The sequence below is a fragment of the Crinia signifera genome, chromosome 7 (assembly GCF_055691185.1).
Source record: "Crinia signifera chromosome 7, ASM5569118v1, whole genome shotgun sequence".
Classification (NCBI taxonomy): Eukaryota; Metazoa; Chordata; class Amphibia; order Anura; family Myobatrachidae; genus Crinia; species Crinia signifera.
In genome coordinates, this window is record NC_139223.1 from 163,463,534 (window position 1) to 163,484,681 (window position 21,148).

Here is a 21,148-nt window from a genome sequence, read left to right on the forward strand (position 1 = left end):
GGGACTCCTCTCCTATTTGAATTTTGAACTTTATTGTGGCCCTTCGTCTGGTACTGCCACTGCTGTCGACATTTTGTCAATGCTGACTTTATAACTGTCTGTCTACCTAGACATTGTCTGTGAGCTATACCATTGCCCCATGAGGTCTACTCTGACTGGCTCTACTGACAAGATTCTTTGGGCCTGAGAATTTCAATACAACCCATGTGCCAATGGTGCCACCAAACATAGAAGACTAGTGGTCCTTATCCATAAATATCTTCTAATTAGAGTGCCCAAGTCCCAGATGAAGTGGGTCCGTACTAGCTGGATCCCTAGACTGGTAGAATGACACGATAATAGCAGTATTACCATAATCAAGGTTCATTACATTTTCACCCATATTGCCTTTGGCAAATCTTCCCCATTCATCCAAATAGCAAATAAGTATTTTCTTTTTATTGTATTGAACAATGGTATTGCTAAATCTATTCACAAAACAATATGGTCCTACCTGTGTCCGTATGCTTAAACAAGCTCCAACTAACCCAATACGTCCACACCAATGGCGTAGTACTGATTCGTTATTACTAACCAATTCATGGACCATGCGGCACCGGCATTCTGTAATGGGTCTACTTTATTTATAATAGGTCCTGACCCCTTAACCTTGGTTGTTTTTTTTATATCTTGTATTCTTCAATTGCCAAAATTAATTTGTTACCAAAAGTTAGTAGATACTTTTATGGTGGTAGCTTGTTTGTGCCTATATAATGTAAGGGATTTCATTGAACATTAGTAGTAACTAAGAGTACAACCCACAGTTACACTCTTTGTCCAAAAAGTTTTTCCAGAATACTATTTTTTCTTTAAGATCTTGGGCGGGATATAATGTGGTGCGAGTCTGGGAGTAGGGAATGCCGGATGAACTATGCGATTTTTTTTTAAAGGGGCAATCATTCACATGGCAAAACCAGTCCTTGTAAATAACTGCCCCTTTAAAAAAAAACTTAGTTTGTTCGGCACCATCACGGATGCCCATACTCGAGTAAAATTAAGTCCAGCCCATGGTGTCTATACAAAACTGTCCTCAACCATCCAGTAGTATCCATCTTATTGACTCAAAGAACAAGGCTGGAAGAAATTCTTACTCACCAAGGGGTCTATGTACAATACCAAGTCTTGGAGAGAGGTAATGTGGTCACAGATAAGTACAGTACCTTCTATACGCTCCTTACTGTCATGAATGTGTTGGAATAATGCCCATTATGAGCTGATTGACTGGTACTTTATCAGTGAAAGTGAGAATGGATCATTAAGGGGAGATAAAGTAAAAGGTGATAATACACCAGCCAATCAGCTATGTTTGAAAAATGACAGTTAGGAGTTGGTTGGCTGGTGTGTTATCACCTTTTACTTTATTTCCACTTTATCTCTTTCCTAGGCTTAATAATGTACATCTGCCCCTAAATCAGTTATGGTTCCTGCGATGTTGTACTTGACTCCTGTTGTGTTTTATAGCTTTATATAGTGGACTCATAAAATGAAGTAATCAGAAGATGTTAGTAGACCTATGTAATGTAAGAGATTATATTGAAGTTATTGGGAAATGCAGCTGTGTAATTGAAAAGCTACGAAATATAAAAATGCGTAAAAAGCTACGACTGGTTAAAATATCATGTTCCACAAAATAATATATATTTTTTTAGATTGGGCTCATATTTCTGCTTATCAGGCCTAATTCAGCATGGATCGCTAATGTGGGGATTTGCAGTGGACTGCAAGGAGCAAGCCACCACCCAGACTGAAAGAAAAAATGCCCGGTGCAAAATGGTGAATATATTGTTAATCACTATCCACTCGCAAATCCATACGCAATTACAAGAACCACGAAGAGACTTTGCCATCTGTGCAAATCTGAGTAGGTCTAAGGGTGGTGATGTCACAGACCCTCCTCATAAACGCCTGGGCGTGCCTGAATTTCTTCTGATACACCAAGAAACCATTAGGTTTTTGCCCCCAAATACCGGTTTCCTGTTAATAACACAGAGGTCATGAACCGAGATGAAGGAGATAAGTGGCCTGTAGAAATACATACAGTAAAAATGACATAAAGTCACTGGGTTTATTGGACGTAGAGATCACCGTTAAACCTGACTTGATGGTACCGTTATCTTCATGTCTGAATTTGGATATCAGATTACACTAATGTGTCATTTTCTCCCTGCTAACAAGAACACAGTTGCTGTAGTTTTGTTATATAATATACAATCCATTCATACTTAGTTTGCCTATTTATTGCATACTGGGATTTGTGGACTATTCTAAGGCATAATTAATATGCTTATTTATATATGTGTTTGCAGGTGCATACTGTATATAAGATTATCGCAGGGCAAGAAATGAGATTCCCACCTTTTTTAACTAGTAATGGTGCATAAATAATGATATAAGCAATTACTTCTAGGAAAGAAAACCATTTGGAGAAAGTTCATGCGATTCTGTATTTTATCAGTGACTTCAAATATAAAATACAGATTTTTTTAAGTTTTTAATGAAAATCTTTAACTTTTCTAATGGAGCCAACTCTTGCATTTGATGCGCCCCAGTCACTGAACCTCCGGTACTCTCCAGGTCTCAGGTAGTACTGGCGTCCTATGTAGCTGGGTTCCTCGTAGAAGATCCAGTGACCTTCCAGAACATTGCAGGAGTGAATGTCTTGGTAGTTGCAGTCTTTGTAGACGTGTGGACAGTCTTCTGTGAACTCGACCATTTGTCCTCGGAAGTCTTCCTTCTCGTACAGTCTGATCACGAAAGATCCAGTGTACTGTAGGGTTTAAGAACATGCGTTACATTTCAATATACCTAATGGAAGATATAATTATCAGTGAGAAAATGATTTGTCTTGTAACAAACATTTTGTAATGCAATAAGATAAAATAGATCAGGCCACTGAAGGGCAGCACTTTGCATCCTTGAACCAGCAGCCGCTGTAGCGTGCAGCACCCTTAGAGCCAGCTAAGCGTTGCCCGCACCCGCATCCCCCCCTCCTCCTCCGGGGTTTGTGGATGAATTAAAATGTTTGTGCTGCGAGTAGGAGGGAGGGATGTAAGGACGCAGGTGAAGCTGCCCAGTGCCACAGGGGGTAGGAGGGCTATCCGCCACCACTTCAGTGCTGCAGGGAGGAGGGGGGTGGTGTCGGGAGTAGCTGCCCAGTGCTGGCCCCCCGTGGATTGTGGTAAACGGCACCTGCACCCCCCTGCCCCGTGCCATGGAGCAGGTCGGTGGCAGCCGCATCCACCCCCCCTTTCCTGAAACTGGTCAGAGCAGTAGGGGTGCGGAGGGGAGCAGAGGGGAGCAGTTGGGGGGGGGGGATTTCGCCTGGGGCGCTGACAGGGCTTGCACTGGCCCTGAAATAGATGAATAATAACAATAATATATAAGAACATTTCTACTCTATAGAAACATAGAATGTGACGGCAGATAACAACCACTTGGCCCATCTAGTCTGCCCCTTTTTAATTTGGTTTTGATTAACTGTATTCATCTTTGGCCAATGGCTATTGAACGTAATATTTTTGGAACGGACCAGAGGAATCATGTGGCAGGAACTGATGGTGTCATTGAAGCCCATCCAGTGCTGGTAGTCGGGGTATTCTCCTTTTTTAAGAAAATACTGGTGGCCTTTGTTGTTGGTTTGCTCATAAATCATCCAAGAGCCATTGTCCACTTTGATGGAGTTGCAGCGGGTGAAGTGAGAGTGCAGGTCGTTGTTGTCACTGCTGCACTCATAGGAGCGCCCCTTGAAGTTCTTGTCCTCAAAGAATGTGATCTGGGGAAAAGTAGCAAATAACTGCATTCAGCTGCGATTTACTATTGCCTGGCACTGAACATGTCAAAGAGAGAGATAAATAGAGAGAGAGATGGATAGAGAGAGTGAGAGAGAGAGAGAGAGAGAGAGAGAGAGTGGGGGAGAGAGAGGGAGAGGGTGGTGGGCAGAGAGGGGAGAGAAAGAGAGGGAGAGAGAGGGAGAGGGAGAGAGAGAAAGAGGGGGTGGGCAGAGAGGGGGAGAGAAAGAGAGCGAGATATAGAAATAGGGGAGGGCATATAGGGGGAGAGAAAGAGAGGGAGATAGAGAAATAGGGTGGAGGGCAGAGAGGGGGAGAGAAAGGAAAAGAGAGAAAGGCAGGGTGAGATCGATAGAGAGAGAGAGAAAGGGAGAAAGTTGGGAAGAGAAGGAGAGAGAGGGAGAGGGAAAGAGAAAGACAGGAGGAAAAGAGTGGGAGGGAGAGAGGTGGAGAGAGATAATGGGATTGAAAGAGAGAGATGGATAGAGAGACAGAGAGAGAAGTAGGGAGAGAGATAGGGCGATAAGGATAGGGCCAGAGAAAAAGAGTGGGTAGAAGGGAGATATGGATAGAGAGGGAGAGAGGAAGAGGGTGGAGAGAGATAGAGGGAGATATAGGGAGAGAGAGAATATGAGAGAGGGAGAGAGATCGAGAGAAAGAGGTGGAAGAAAGAGGGGAATGGAGAGAGACAGAGAGAGAAGCAGGGAGAGAGATGGGGTGAGAAGATAGGGACAGAGAGAAAGAATGGGAAGAAGGCAGAGGTGGATAGAGAGGGAGAGAGAAAGAGGGTGGAGAGAGGCAGAAGGAGAGATAGGGAGAGAGAAAATGAGAGAGAGGGAGAGAGAGTGAGAGAGAATGAGGGAGGGAGAGAGACAGAGAGAGAGAGAGAGAGAGAGAGAGAAGGAAATGGAGATAGAGACAGACAGAGAGAGGGGGAAAGGGAGAGGTAGATAGGCAGAAAGAGTGTGAGAGAGAATTACTGAAATTCACAATGACTATTTTTTTCTTATGATAGCGAACAAAGATGAGGATTATTTACACACTGCTATATTGTATAGGCACAACATAGAGTATGCAATACTATGATATAATACAGTACTATGATATAATACGATACTATGATATATTACAATACTATGATATAATACAGTACTATGATAAAATACAATACTATGATATAATACAGTACTATGATATAATACAGTACTATGATATAATACAATACTATTATATAATACAGTACTATGATATAATACAATACTATTATATAATACAATACTATGATATAATACAGTACTATGATATAATACAGTACTATGATATATTACAATACTATGATATAATACAGTACTATTATATAATACAGTTTTCTTGCTGTGGATAAATTCTATTCATGCAAACGCCCCCTTTATATATATTTTTATGGGTTCCTTTTGTTTTTTATGTACATATTTATGATTTGATTGCTCTGTACCAGACTAGTTTATTGACTCTGACTATAAAAATATATATTAATGGGGGCGTTTGAATGAACAGAATTTATCCACATATCTGTGATCACTTACACACCATTATACTTGCCTAAATAAACCCGGTAGTCTAGTGAGTTCCATAGATAAGGAATGCAATATTAGTAATGGTATAGTACTATGTTAAATAGACATAACATGCAGATATTGGGCTGAGGGGCTCAAGGTGAGCTGGAGGTGTGGAACGCAAGTTGGAAGTGGAGAGAGGAGCTACTGGTCTTCCGGGAGACCGGATCCGAATACCGGCAGCGGTTGCTCTGTTTGGAGATCGAGATGGGAACATCTCGAGGGATGAGTGATCTAGTTATGTGTTTGGGTACTGGTGGTTTCACTATGCAAAGAGAGCTGAACTCCCTTGAGTGATAAACGGCCTGCAGCCCACTTCCAGCCTGATGGACTAGATGCCACAGGTGTAAGTGATTTATGCTGATTAAGGGCCTTATTCTGGTTGGTGCGGCCGGCCCGTACGCGTACGTTCCGGGTTTTTTAATGATCTGCGCATGCGTACCATCTCCAATGCGGCCGAAATAATGAGGGAAAATGGGCGTAAATATGGGCGTACACGGGGGTGTGCACCAAAAATGAACGGTGCTACTACCGCACGATCGGCTAAAGCACCATTCATTTCGGACACAAAACAGGCGGCCGCCAACCGCCACCTCAGACCACCCCTACAGATACCGCATGCCAGCGTGCGCCTGGGTTTGCTAATTTACGCTGATTACTACTCAAACACATACACCTGAATGTAATAAGCAATGCTGCAGTCTATTAAGTCCAAACCATGATTTCACTACCTGCAAGCCTACACACAGCACTCAAACACATTGGAAGCTTATCTTTCTATACTTCTCGACATTTAAAGGTTTGTTTAATTTAAGGTACGAATCTTTTTAAGACCTGCCTATATATGCTAAGGTAGGTATTTGTTAAACAGTTATACACATTCACTATGTGCTTTCATAGACTTTACACAGTAGCACACTCAATCTACACAAGTCGACATGTGTCAACGTGTTCACTCTAATACAAACATAGGTTTTGTATTTATGATATAATAACATAAACCACATCTAACACCTACAAAGGATGTTTCAGCAATGTTTTAAGCCCATGCCCACTATTTTGCACACAATCTTCAATTGAGTTAATAGAAAACAATAATTGAATAACAATTAGAATAATTAATTAATTGTCAGAATTATAGTTGAAAGGCAAGATTTGCAGGTCCATATATGTGAAGGGTATGCCAGCGTGCACGGACGTACGCTCACTCTCACGAGCGGTGACATAAGCTGAGTTTTCCATTGAAAACAATAGGGACCCGTCCGTGCAAGCTGGCGTACGCTCAGATAGCCGCAAGAAGTCGGTGGGAAGACGGACGAGAGACGTCCGTAAACGGTGGCGTACGCTCTGTTGTACGCCAGTTGTCGGAGTCTAAGGGGTGAGCCGTCGGTGTACGTTGGCGTACGCTCAATTGTACGCCACTCCCCTTCGACGTTGTTTCTGCCCGTACGTATGCGGCTGATTTGTGGGTGGACTTAACCTCAACGGCCGCGTACGGAGAGCGTACGCTAATATGGAACGTACGCACGTTTGGCCGCACCGATCAGAATAACCTCCTAAGATCCTATATCAGGGGAATGTTGGAGACATTGGCCAGTCTGCCTTTCTCCTTGGATGCTTTGATTATGGTCCCCAATAGGATTGAAACATTGACTATTTCTATGTGAGCATTATGTTACATTATTAAAGAAGTTTTCAACTGCAACTGAATAGATTTGGTTAGTGCCCTGTTTGCTATGGGCTGACACTCTGTCTCTCTATATCTCTCTCCTATATATATATATATATATATATATATATATATATATATATATATATATATATATTTAGGAATACTGGGGGCGGCGGCACTCAGAAAAAAGTAGACACAAGGCGGTTTTGTGGACCGACGTTTCAAAGCCCGCAGGCTTTTTTATCAAGGTGCTGATAGTTCTCACTATCAGCACCTTGATAAAAAAGCCTGCGGGCTTTGAAACGTCGGTCCACAAAACCGCCTTGTGTCTACTTTTTCTGAGTTCCGCCGTCCCCAGTATTCCTCTATAACGAGCGGCCAGCATCTGACCGTCTCCTAGGAAGGCACCAGTATTTTTGCTCATCATCATCAGGAGATTCCGGAGTGCCACCTGCAGCACCTCTATATATATATATATAGGAGCAGAGGGGGGGTCCAGCAACTCCACTTAAACGATTGCTTGGCGGGTGCCCGCAATCCACTGACGAAAAGCCAGCGATACACAAATCCAATATTCAGCCGCACTCCAGCCTTGAAAAAAACGAATCTTTTATTTTCTACACAGCAAACAGCAACGTTTCAATACTTAGCAGTATTTTCCTCAGGCTCAGCCTGAGGAAAATACTGTTAAGTATTGAAACGTTGCTGTTTGCTGTGTAGAAAATTAAATATTTGTTTTTTCAAAGCTGGAGTGCGGCTGAATATTGGATTTGTATATATATATATATATATATATATATATATATATATATATATATATATATATATATATATATATAATGTAAAAACAAAAAGAAACCCGTACTCAGTCCCATACTGTTACCAGGTGTTTTCCTAAGAACACAGGGCCATGTTCCACATATAGCAAAAGAAGACAGACGGCACTCACAGATCTTGAAGTAAGAAGTAATATCAGGCACTGGATGCCATAAGGTGCATCAACATTTCAGTTTTGTTTAAAAACTTTCATCAGGATAAGATAATAATGTTATCCTGATGAAAGTTTTTAAATAAAACTGAAATGTTGATGCACCTTATGGCATCCAGCGCCTGACACGTGAGTTCTGCCTGTCTTCTTTTGAGATATATATATATATATATATATATATATATATATATATAACAAACGGTAAATCCGGCACTCGTCTGGGTCATATAGTGGAATGCTCCGGTGCCTACTTTGGATGTCAGACTCCCAAATAAAGTTCGAATTGAAGAGGCACTCGTCAGACTTCGTAAGATGCAATCAAAAGATTTTTATTCCTACATGTTTCGGGACAGATACTCCCGTCGTCAGGGAACCAAGTTCCCTGACGACGGGAGTATCTGTCCCGAAACATGTAGGAATAAAAATCTTTTGATTGCATCTTACGAAGTCTGACGAGTGCCTCTTCAATTCGAACTTTATATATATATATATATATATATATATATATATATATATATATATATACATATATATACAGATGCAGGCGTAGAATGTGTATCCTGGGATCCGGAGGGCACCAAGGACACAGTAGCAGCCTGTCTCCCTTAGCCCAGCACATGCTACTGTGTGATATACTGCAGTGAGTCCAGGTAGGTTTCTGCCATTGAGTGCAACAGTCTACTCAGACTACTCAGACTACAAGGGGGGGGGGGGGGTAGATGTATCAAATCTTGGGATATTCATAATGTACTGTCATTTTGCAGACTGTGGGTCTATGTACTAATCCTTGCAGAAAGATATAGTGGATCGCAATAAAGTACCAGCCGACCAGCTCCTATCTGCCATGTTACAGGCTGTCTTAGAACACTGATAGAAGCTGATTGGTTGTTATTTTATCTCTCTCTTTTATCTCTCTGCGAGCTTTGATACGTCTCCCCCATATATTTTTGAATATGTTACAGTGCAGCGCTAACGACTCAGTTAAAGTGTGTATTGTGTCCCCTATATGTTCCTACAAGTCCGTCCATCCTAAACGCATTTGTTCTTACCTTTCCCATTGTGACTCTGCGACAGACTCAGTGATCTACAATAGCAGAGGCAGCCGCTGTTATATATACCACCGCCCGCCGCTTCATCAGCAAATGGAGGACAAAAGGTTTTTTTCTGCTTCGGGGGAAAAGTATTGTCCGGTTGATTTAATCTTTTCATCCTGACAGTCCTGTCTTTGTATACCAGGGTCCGAAGCTTATGTCCCCAGATTCCTGGCATTGCTGACAATTATATGTCCCATTACTCACATGAACGACCGGTCCGGAGTGAGCCAAATGTTTGTCCTATATACAGTAGTTGCAGTATTACAGATATATACACGGTGCCTAATAAAGCTGTATAGAACATTTCTCAGATTAGATTTACTACTTTTCATTAACCCTTTGAGTGCCAACGTCTCTGTGAGAGATGCACAAAATATCCTCTAAAAATCCCAGCGTCGCTCACATTTGTTATATAAATTCAAATAATAAAATGTGTAAAAACAAGATTATATTTCCTATATAAGTTAACATTACAGGTCGTTATGATGAATGCAGATGTTTTCTTGGCAATTTTCACACCTATTCTGTCAAAGGCCCTTATTCTAGTTCACTCTTTCTGACAAAATCCTTCTTAGCTGGACAAAACCATGTGCACTGCAGGGGGGCAGATGTAAAATGTGCAGAGAGAATTAGATTTGGGTGAGTTATTTTGTTTCTGTGCAAGGTAAATACTGGCTGATTTATTTTTACTCTGCAACATAGATCTCACTTCGAAGTAAAACCCCACCCAAATCTAATTCTCTCTGCACAAGTTACATCTGCCCCACCTGCAGTGCACATGGTTTTGTCCATCTAAGAAGGATTTTGTCAGAAAGAGTGAACTAGAATAAGGCCCAAAGTCACTTGGCACTCAAAGGGTTAAGCTTTCCATGTATTTTATATTTTCCATTAACACTCATTGTATATGTTAAATCAAAATGTTACAGAGATAGCGAGTCATTGGCTGTTACTAATTTAAGTGCTTTGTGCTGGCCCCTTCTGTACCGATGGCATCGTTCACATGCCTCCCAACCGTCCCTGTTTCAGCTATTTGGACACAGTCCCGCTAGCTGTACGAAGTAACATAGTCCTCGGATGAATACGGATGAGAACCCGGCACTATATGAGCACACTGGGGAGCAATGGGGAGTGTTATATTGCTAAAGTAGTTTGGCTAAATCCTTTATTATTAATGGCCATGTGTCTGACTATTCGGATGTATGAATGATGCATTAGGATATGGTAGGAATACAACATTATCACAATTCTCTATGTGCAATGTGCTTTTATAAGTTATTGCACTATTTAGGCAAGGACAACAATCCTGAGGAGGGGGCTGTTTGCACTATGAGCTGCTGCCCATTGTAGCATACTGTGGGGGTAGTCAATGCCGGGGGCACTATTTCCGACAGACAGGGGAAATAGCACCTGCCGCCGATTCAATGCTGATCAGATCTGTTTTGTCAAAAACGCCTGTAGATTGTTGAATTCATGTCCGTTTCTCGACAACCCATGGCCGTTTTTGCCAACACGCCCACTTTTCAACGCTCGACAGGTGGAACATTGAATTTGTCCCGTCAAGTTGCAGGTGATCTGGACGAAGACGCCCAGGATTCTGACTGTCGGGAAGTTACAACAGTCAGAATCCCACATTGAATACCTCCTGTATATGTGTTACTAGTTAACTTATGTAACAACCTAGTGTCTATGTTATCCAGTCTCTATACTTTGCCTGTAACTGATAGGGTATAAATATAATAACAGGGCATTGCCCAGGAAGCTTTGTATTTGTTTTGTAATTTATAGTAAGCTAAGATTTTTTCCTTGATAGATTTGATGACTGCAGGTGCGAGAGGGAGAATTGCTTATTGCTGTACTTGGACAACCCAACATCAATTCACTGTAGCTACAGTAAGTATTTAATATCTACCATAATTTTTCTTTGTGGCATTTTATATATTTTTGTCATCACATAATAATCCATTGCACCCCTGAAACCTACCCTATAATCCGTTCCCCCGCATATATATAATAAACCTCTAAATCCTAGGCAAAGGAAAAAGACCAATATACGTGAAACAAATGTTTGTTACAGAAGAGAATTTAATGTGGAATTCGGAGACAGAGCATCTAGGATAAATTAATAGAGTTGCTGAACACGTCTAAAGGATCCAACTCTGGAGTTATTGGCGCCCCAGGTAGTGTATCGCCGGTACTCTCCAGGCTTCAGATAGTACTGACGGCCCTTATAGTTGGGTTCCTCGTAGAACACCCAGTGACCATCGAGCACGTTGCAGGAGTGGATGTCCTGGTAGCGGAACTTCTCATAGACGCACTGGCAGTCCTCGGTGAACTCCATCATTTGACCTTTGAAATCTTCTTTTTCATAGACCTTAATGATGAAAGGACCACGATGCTGTAATGGAAAACAAGGCTGTTATCACAAAATAGCGGAAAAAAATGGTACTTTTATAAATGTGTTATTATTTTTCTATTATATTTCTAGATTTCAGCTCTTTATTTTCAGAGGATAATAAAAATGTAAATAAAGGTAAAGGTTGATGAAGGTATTGTGCTGTATGGTTGATGCAGGTACTGTGCTGTATGGTGGATGAAGGTATTGTGCTGTATGGTTGATGAAGGTACTGTGCTGTATGGTGGATGAAGGTATTGTGCTGTATGGTTGATGCAGGTACTTTGCTGTATGGTTGATGAAGGTACTGTGCTGCATGGTTGATGCAGGTATTTTGCTGTATGGTTGATGCAGGTACTGTGCTGTATGGTTGATGCAGGTACTGTGCTGTATGGTTGATGCAGGTACTGTGCTTTATGGTTGATGCAGGTACTGTGCTGTATGGTTGATGCAAGTATTTTGCTGTATGGTTGATGAAGGTACTGTGCTGTATGGTTGATGCAGGTATTTTTCTGTATGGTTGATGCAGGTACTTTGCTGTATGGTTGATGCAGGTACTGTGCTGTATGGTTGATGCAGGTACTGTGCTTTATGGTTGATGCAGGTACTGTGCTGTATGGTTGATGCAGGTATTTTGCTGTATGGTTGATGCAGGTACTGTGCTGTGTGGTTGATGCAGGTATTTTGCTGTATGGTTGATGCAGGTATTTTGCTGTATGGTTGATGCAGGTACTGTGCTGTATGGTGGATGAAGGTATTGTGCTCTATATTAAGCACTGTCTACTTTTTACCTATCAACCATTGGACCCTTTTGACCTAATGCTTTTTGATCATATGGTGATGACTGGTGGTTATTGAAAATTTGGTAGCACACCCGGCCACCCAGAAAAGTGGGCAAGTCTCCTGCATGCTGCTGTCATGTGTGGCTCACCCACCTTTTACCATGCTGCGGAGTACAGGATTAGGTTGCAGGAGAGGAGGGTTAGGCTGTGGGAGGTGAAGATTAGGTGATATGTTGCAGGAGAGGAGGGTAAGATTGTGGGAGAGGAAGGTTAGGGAATAGGTTGTGGGAGAGAAGGGTTAGGTTAATGCACTGGGGGGAGGATAGGTTGGGCTGTAGGAAGGGAGGGTTAGTGTTAGGCACAAAGGAGAGGCTAGGGTTGGACTAAGGGAGGGAAGGTTTATAATTAGGCTGGAAGGGGAGATTTGGGTTGGGCACTGGGATGGGAGGATTAGGGGTTAGGTTGAAGGAGAAGTGGTTTGGGGGTTAGCCTGTGGGAGGGGATGGTTAGGATTGGACTCTAGTAGGAGGGTTAGTGTGAGCAGTGATATCACAGTAATTAAGTGCCAGCTGACTACTGGGACCCAAATACAATACTGGAGCCACCATACCTGATGAACCAGGTAAGTCACCACCGTATCAAATATTTTGCCAACATTGTGATAATCCTAACATTTCATTATTGTAGACATGATGGAAGTAGATAAAATATCTCCAACTCCAGTGTATGGGGATCCCTCGAGCTATGTGTTAATGGTGTGGCTGACGCTATGCCGGCAGCACATTAGAAGCATAGAAACAATGATAGTACAACATCACATACCTGAGTAGTAAGGTGGCAGGATCGGACTGAGTCATTGAAGCCCAACCATTGCTTGAAATCAGGATATTCTCCTCGTCTCAGGTAATACTGATATCCCTTATAGTTGGACTGCTCGTAGAGGATCCAGTTTCCATTTTCCACGCGGATGGAGTTGCAGCGGCTGAAGTAAGAAGACAGGTCGGAACAGTCGGAGTTACACTCATAGGAGCGACCCTGGAAGTTCTTGTCCTCGTAAAAGATGATCTGTAGAACAGTGATTAAAAAAAATATATATATATATATATTATACAGTATAAAAGCAAATGAATTTGTCATTGGGGCAAATGAAGAAAAAAATAATTTCATAATTATTAAGGGGAAAATATTGTTTTTATTAACTAGCTGTGAAATAACGCTGTTAAATTCGACAAATGAATGAATTAATGAATGAATGATAATTAATTAAAAAAAACATAATTTTTTATTATTTCTTAAAATATATATTATACCTTTAATAGAAATATTATTGTGTTTAGTATTAATGAATAAGTTACCTTCAATAATAAATTAATTTAACAATTGTGGGGTAGATTTATTAAGCTCGGTGATGTGATAAAGTGTCTGGTTTTTATCACTGGTCAATCAGCTCCTACCTGTCATTTTTCTAACCAAGCCTGTAACTTCACAAGTAGGAGCTGATTGGCCGGTGATAAAAACAAGACAGTTTATGACTTCACCGAGCTTAATAAATCTGCCCCTCTGTCCCCATAAATAAATGTATTAATTGGTCCCTTATTATTAATGTTTTCTATGTGTATGCTATTGAAACTGTTATTAAGTAAATAATAATAATAATAATAATAAATTGCATGAATGTCATAATGCAATAACTTTTTCATATTCTAGGAATGCATTTCTGTTAGTTGTTAGAATTTCCTTTATTCCATTTATCATCAGTAATCAATAACAGCCCTAATTACGTGGGAACAATATAAATGTATAATACCAAAATGTTTTTATTTTTTATTTTTTTGCACTATTATTTCCAGTGCTGTGAGATCATTATATTATTTGAGGATTTCTGATGTGAATTACAGAGCTGCACACACTAATAGGATAAAACTTTGTAATTGGCTGCATAGTTATTTTGCTCAAACACACTGATGGGATTTGGGCTAAGAAGTAGTCTTTGATGAAACGCGTAGTATCTGTAAACAGAGTGATCTAGGATATCATCAGGGCTATATCATGTATGTTAATAGGAGCTATTGTGTCTTTCTATCTTTATTTGATAATATTCAGTATAAGTTTAAGTGTTTTATATCACACATATTTTGTTACTTAATACTTGTTGTGTAGGTTGGGGTGGGGGGTGGTCGGTGTGTGTGTGTGTCTGGATCAAAACCTACGGTTTTGGGAATATTTCGGTTTTGGTGTATACAGATAAGGGTTACTCAACCTGCATTATACTGATTGTAATTAAAGTGTATTTGCCTTCAAGTTTACATGCATTTTAATAAAGATAATCATTTAGGGGGAGATTCTCTAAGCTAAAAATGCAGTAAAAACCCTGTTATCTGTTTTTTGTATTTTGGGATGCACTAAGCATCCCCCGCTGGGTTACCGCGGCGGGGGTCATCGCCAGAAAAATCTGGCGATGCCCCACAGAAGCATATGGGCTTCTAACGTGACCCCCCGCCACCCCGCACCGACCCACCACCGTCCCGCATGGACCCCCGCCGCCCAGCATCGCCCCACCCCCTCAACTGTGTCCGGGCAGAGAGCTGTGCTGCCCGGACCTGTGACCTCCTCCTCCCTGCACTGATCCTCTTCTGGGTACAGGGAGGAGGAGAGCCAGCCCCCCTTCAGCAGCAGCGCCGGGTAAGGGAGGGAGGGGGGAGCTGCCGGGTCCCGATGGGATCCGCTGACTCACAGCAAAGGACAGCTCATAACGCTAGAGCTGTCCTTTGCCATAATTATCGCATATGTTAGTGCATATGCGATAATTATGAATGCGATGGGCGGCGATAGGAGGGCGGAGCTGGGGTGCGGATGTTAGAACATCCCCCCTTAGTAATAATTGTGGCCATATTGAAAATCAAAATATAGAAATTTTCCATGAAACTACAAAACAATAATAAAGTTATTACTGAAATAGCTCTGACCAAAAATGTATTTGGGAGACTAAAGTTTATAATTTTAACTGCATTTACTATTTGAATTGCATTTCATTTTTGTGCTTTATTTATAGACATCAGAAAAGCAATTAAGGAAAAAAAAAACATTATTAACTGAAGACCAGAATAATGTGATACAAAGTGATCTTTGAGCCACGGGTAAGATACTGTAGTTGCTTTCAGAAATGAGTTTTATCAAACAAGTATCTTGTTGCCGTCTGCTAATAGCTTATGGGAGGTATTCAATCTGATATTTCCGATAGTTGGAAGTATTGTGCAGGACCTATTCAGTCCCGGCTGTTTTTGGCCGGGACTCACTGCTGTAGATTCAACTATTTTAAAAGTTGCATCTGCATTGTCAGAAACGGACACTAAATTGTCGGACACATTCACTGATCCAAATCTTTTTCAACATTTGGAATGTTTGCTATAGTTGGAAGATCGGTAATGATATTGAATAGGTGAAACGTAAATTCCACCTATTCAAAAATGGCTGATAATTCCGACATACCGAAATATTGTCCGGCATTGAATACCCCTATAAATATCTACAGTGTCTACATCAACAGTCACCACTATGTTATCAACATGCATTAGGTCAAAAGGATCAGACTGTTGACAGGTCACAGGTAGACAGTGCTTAAAGTCAACAGGTTCAAAGGGTGTCATGATACACGTCTACACTATTCTCATGTTAATATTTTGACCTTTCAACTTTACTCTATGTCTTCCTTTTACCAGTGACCTTTTCACACTTTTCACCCATGTCAACAATATGGGGCTATGGTCTATTCCAGTGATTCTCAAACTTGGTCCTCAGGACCCCACACAGTTCATGTTTCCAAGTCACCTGACAGGTGCACTCATTACTGACTGACACATTTTAAAAGATCCACAGGTGGAGCTAATTATTTCACTTTATTCTGTGAGGAAACCTGCAAAACCTGCACCGTGTGGGGTCTTGAGGACCAAGTTTGAGAACCTGTGCTCTATTCCATACATCTTATTATTATTATTATTATTATTATTATTATACTGTATATTCTCAATTTATTTGTGTAATGTGTGTCCGGCTGTTAAGAGTGCATTTAAAAATAGTTTTCATGTAAGCAATAAGCTCTCCTTGGAATTGGCCTTAATCTTAAATACAAAATTACAATTTTGAGCAAAAGGAAGGACTACTTTTCTCTGTTTACACTCCCACCTGCCCTCAAATGCGTGCTGCCTCTGTGGTGTGCACGGTCAGGTTCGGACCTTTAATCCGGGGTATCGGGAAGTGCATAAACGGAGATAGACTCGAAGATGCGAATGCTCCTACTGATGGTTTACTTACTCCCATTCCTGCCTCCAAGATTTTGGCCGTTGTGCTCTGTATCTCTGGAATTCTCTACCCCTCCCTATCAGACTCTCCACCTCTGTACAAAACTTTAAAGGGCTCTCAAGACCCCACTTCTCTATTAAATCTAACCATTTCTCATCCTAGCCTTCTGTTTATGATCACTTCTATACCTTCTGTGTCAACCCTGTCTGTCTGCCCCGTCCCTTTAGAACGTAAGCTCTAACGAGCAGGGCCCTCTCTCTTCATGTGCTTTTCTAAGAATTTATCTCCACCATTTTTATAATTGTGTCAGTGTCCGCTGCTGCAGCTGTCTTATATTTACCAAATACTAAATTGCATTATACTGTAATTCATTGTTTTCTTGTTTTTTGCTCATCTGTTTATTGTCAGGTGCTGCAGAACCCTGGTGGTGCCAGATAGATAAGTGATGATAATAATAATAATAAATAATAATAATAATAATAATAATAATAACAATAATAGTAAATGGCTGACAGACAGTGTATATGTCGACAGTGAATCCTGTAGGTGGAAAAGTACCAAAAGGTTGACATGCACATTAAAACTTTACTCTGTTATTATAGTACGTACTGTTACTATATTCTGTTCATTGAAATCATCTATGTACTGTATTAAGTGGAAATGTTTTCAAATGAACCAAGAGAAACATAGAAACATAGAATTTGACGGCAGATAAGAACCCCTTGGCCCATCTAGTCTGCCCCTTTTTTTAAACATGTTACCTCAAACCATATTTGATCCTTATTTTTTTGTAAGGATATCAATATGCCTATCCCAAGCATGTTTACATTGTACTACTGTATTTGCGTCTACCACCTCTGATGGGAGGCTATTCCACTTATCTACTACTCTTTCTGTGAAGTAATTCTTCCTCACATTTCCCCTGAATCTTCCTCCCTCTAGTTTCAGTGCCTGTCCTCGTGTTCTGTTGCTCCTCTTCCTGTGAAGAATGTCTCCCACCTGTACCTTCCTCCCCCCTAGTGTCAGTGCATGTCCTCGTGTTCTGCTGCTCCTCTTCCTGTGAAGAATGTCTCCCACCTGTACCTTCCTCCCTCTAGTGTCAGTGCATGTCCTCGTGTTCTGCTGCTCCTCTTCCTGTGAAGAATGTCTCCCACCTGGACCTTGTTAAAGCCCTTGATATATTTGAAAGTTTCTATCATGTCCCCCCTTTCCCTTCTCTGCTCTAAAGTATACATATTTAGATCTTTTAGTCTTTCCTGGTACGTTTTGTGATGTAGGCCATGCACAATGTTAGTTGCTCTTCTTTGTACAGTCTCTAATGTATTTATATCCTTCTGGAGATATGGCCTCCAGAACTGAACACAATACAATAAGAGGTTTTAGGTTCAGCATTATACACACTATAGAAAATGTTGCCTTCATTTCAGACACAATCATTTTTTTCTGCAAATAAGTTATAAATATACAATATTGTGTATTAAATGAATAGGTTATCTAGAGAGAGCATATACAGACTTGCGGAGACTTTCGAGGCTCCCTTACCTTTCCCATGGTGTATGGTTAGACGCTGCCTGTGCTACTGGAGGTGTTGGTGAAGTGAGTCGCTCTTGTGCCTTTATATATACATTGTCCATCGCTGGGTTCAGCATTTTCTGTTTAGTGAACGCACAGTAAGGCCCCATTCATCGCCAGCTTCTCTTTGTGTTGCCTTTGTGAACGTATGCTTGCTAGAAGCAGTTGTTTTGAGGTTTACGTGTGTTTTCAATGCTTTTATTTGACTAATAACAACGTGTTCACTTTTAAATAGAGAATGTGCTACTGCGGGCTTACCGGTCAGTGACCTTGCCATGGAAATCCATGGCGCAAAGGGTCATACATCAAAGTAAATGCAACATAGTCAGGGTCAGACCAGCCCACAGGGAAACCCCCGGGGGCCCCAATAGGGATCAGGTTCCAGACTGTGCACTTGAATCATACATTATACATATGTGTCATTGGTGTATTTTATATATTATTATTATATTTTTATTTACAAGTGGTACGCAGCGACGTACATATAGAACACATTAGAAGAGTACAGGGTAAACAGAACTAGACATAACAGCAACAGAAGAACAAAAACAGAGCACAAATCGGTACTCTTTACCTAGTACGGCGCCCGTCGCGGGCATCGCGGGTACATTTATGTGTGGCCGCGACGCGACCGACGCGATGCCCGCGATTTCCCATTGAAACCAATGTTAAACATGGAAATCGTGTCGGTCGCGTCGCGGCCGGCCATAAATGTACCCGCGATGCCCGCGACGCGATGCTCCCGATTTCCCATAGGAATCAATGTTAAAAGGCGCGATGGACCCGATTTTACTGTTAAATGCCTCAATCCACCCGATTTGGCCATAGGAATCAATGTTAAATGGGCCACAGAGCCCATTAACCCTTAAATGTCCCCCCAAATTTTTAACGCCACCCCACGATCCACGCCAACCCGAAGCGTGGCGAGCGCAGCGAGCCCGCGAGGGGCGGCGGTACGCGTCCTCCGACCTTTTCATGCCCTACTATCCACTACGGCGTGGTGTGAGAATATAATAGTGTGGCGAGCGCAGCGAGCCACCGAGCCCGAAGCGTGGCGAGCGCAGCGAGCCCCGCGAGGGGACGCGGATACCTTCACAGTTATGCGCGTCCCCTCGCGGGCTTCACAGGTGTCTGTGGCGACGCGGACACCTGTGAAGCCCGCGAGGGGACGCGTCTACCTGTGAAGGTATCCGCGTCCCCTCACGGGGCTCGCTGCGCTCGCCACGCTTCGGGCTCGGTGGCTCGCTGCGCTCGCCACACTATTATATTCTCACACCACGCCGTAGTGGATAGTAGGGCATGAAAAGGTCGGAGGACGCGTACCGCCGCCCCTCGCGGGCTCGCTACGCTCGCCACGCTTCGGGTTGGCGTTGATCGTGGGCTGGCGTTAAAAATTTGGGGGGACATTTAAGGGTTAATTTGGCCTATTTGGCCCCAAATCGGGTCCATTGAGGCATTTAACAGTAAAATCGCGGTCAATCTGCCGTTTTAACATTGTTCCCTATGGGAAAATCGCGGTGATCGCGGGCATCGCGGCCATCCCGATTTACCCGCGATGCCCGCGATGACCGCGATCACCACGATTTTTACCCCCGACGCCCGCGATTTCAATCGTGGGCGCCGTTCTAGGTAAAGAGTACCCACAAATCTTAGTACACAATACAGCGGAGATATAGGGAAGTGAGTGAGAAGAGATGCAGGTATAGATGGTAGGTGAGTAAGAGAGCGGAGATATAGGGAAGTGAGTAAGAAGAGATGCGGGTATAGATTGTAGGTGAGTAAGAGAGCTGAGATGTAGGGAAGTGAGTGAGAATAGATGCGGGTATAGATGGTAGGTGAATAAGAGAGCTGAGATGTAGGGAAGTGAGTGAGAAGAGATGCGGGTATAGATTGTAGGTGAGTAAGAGAGCTGAGATGTAGGGAAGTGAGTGAGAAGAGATGCAGGTATAGATGGTAGGTGAGTAAGAGAGCTGAGATGTAGGGAAGCGAGTGAGAAGAGATGCAGGTATAGATGGTAGGTGAGTAAGAGAGCTGAGATATAAGGAAGCGAGTGAGAAGAGATTCAGGTATAGATGGTAGGTGAGTAAGAGAGCTGAGCGGTAGGGAAGTGAGTGAGAATAGATGCGGGTATAGATTGTAGGTGAGTAAGAGAGCTGAGATATAGAGAAGTGAGTGAGAAGAGATGCAGCTATAGATGGTAGGTGAGTAAGAGAGCTGAGATGTAGGGAAGTGAGTGAGAAGAGAGGCAGGTATAGATGGTAGGTGAGTAAGAGAGCGGAGATGTAGGGAAGTGAGTGAGAAGAGATGCGGTTATAGATGGTAGGTGAGTAAGAGAGCTGAGATGTAGGGAAGTGAGTGAGAAGAGATGCGGGTATAGATTGTAGGGGAGTAAGAGAGCTGAGATGTAGGGAAGTGAGTGAGAAGAGATGCAGGTATAGATGGTAGGTGAGTAAGAGCGCTGAGATATAGGGAAGTGAGTGAGAAGAGATGCGGGTATAGATTGTAGGGGAGTAAGAGAGCTGAGATGTAGGAAAGTGAGTGAGAAGAGATGCAGGTATAGATGGTAGGTGAGTAAGAGAGCTGAGATGTAGGGAAGTGAGTGAGAAGAGATGCGGGTATAGATGGTAGGTGAGTAAGAGAGCTGAGATATAGAGAAGCGAGTGAGAAGAGATGCAGGTATAGATGGTAGGTGAGTAAGAGAGCTGAGATGTAGGGAAGCGTGTGAGAAGAGATGCAGGTATAGATGGTAGGTGAGTAAGAGAGCTGAGATGTAGGGAAGTGAGTGAGAAGAGATGCAGGTATAGATTGTAGGTGAGTAAGAGAGCTGAGATGTAGGGAAGTGAGTGAGAATAGACGATGGTATAGATGGTAGGTGAGTAAGAGAGCTGAGATGTAGGGAAGTGAGTGAGAAGAGATGCAGGTATAGA

General features: G+C 42.2%; 2 protein-coding genes across 2 annotated transcripts; both read right to left on the reverse strand.

The window, feature by feature from the left end:
* Positions 1 to 2,530: 2,530 nt before the first annotated feature.
* On the reverse strand, positions 2,531 to 9,140 carry LOC146021254 (gamma-crystallin 2-like). The gene is made up of 3 exons (XM_083155046.1): positions 9,132 to 9,140; positions 3,569 to 3,811; positions 2,531 to 2,806 (listed from the first exon to the last, which is right to left on the reverse strand). Exons 1-3 carry the CDS (start codon positions 9,138 to 9,140, stop codon positions 2,531 to 2,533), a joined length of 528 nt encoding a protein of 175 aa, XP_083011172.1.
* A 2,155-nt stretch (positions 9,141 to 11,295) lies between these two features.
* Positions 11,296 to 18,296, reverse strand: LOC146019586 (gamma-crystallin-3-like). The gene is made up of 3 exons (XM_083152079.1): positions 18,192 to 18,296; positions 13,173 to 13,415; positions 11,296 to 11,571 (listed from the first exon to the last, which is right to left on the reverse strand). Exons 1-3 carry the CDS (start codon positions 18,198 to 18,200, stop codon positions 11,296 to 11,298), a joined length of 528 nt encoding a protein of 175 aa, XP_083008205.1. The 5' UTR covers positions 18,201 to 18,296.
* Positions 18,297 to 21,148: the final 2,852 nt, after the last annotated feature.

Excerpts from the sequence above, each read along its gene's own strand:
- LOC146019586 (XM_083152079.1), bottom strand. Across the intron at positions 11,572-13,172 it reads CCTGCCACCTTACTACTCAG|CATCGTGGTCCTTTCATCAT; the intron begins GTATGTGATGTT and ends TTTCCATTACAG.
- LOC146021254 (XM_083155046.1), bottom strand. Across the intron at positions 2,807-3,568 it reads CCTGCCACATGATTCCTCTG|TACACTGGATCTTTCGTGAT; the intron begins GTCCGTTCCAAA and ends TAAACCCTACAG.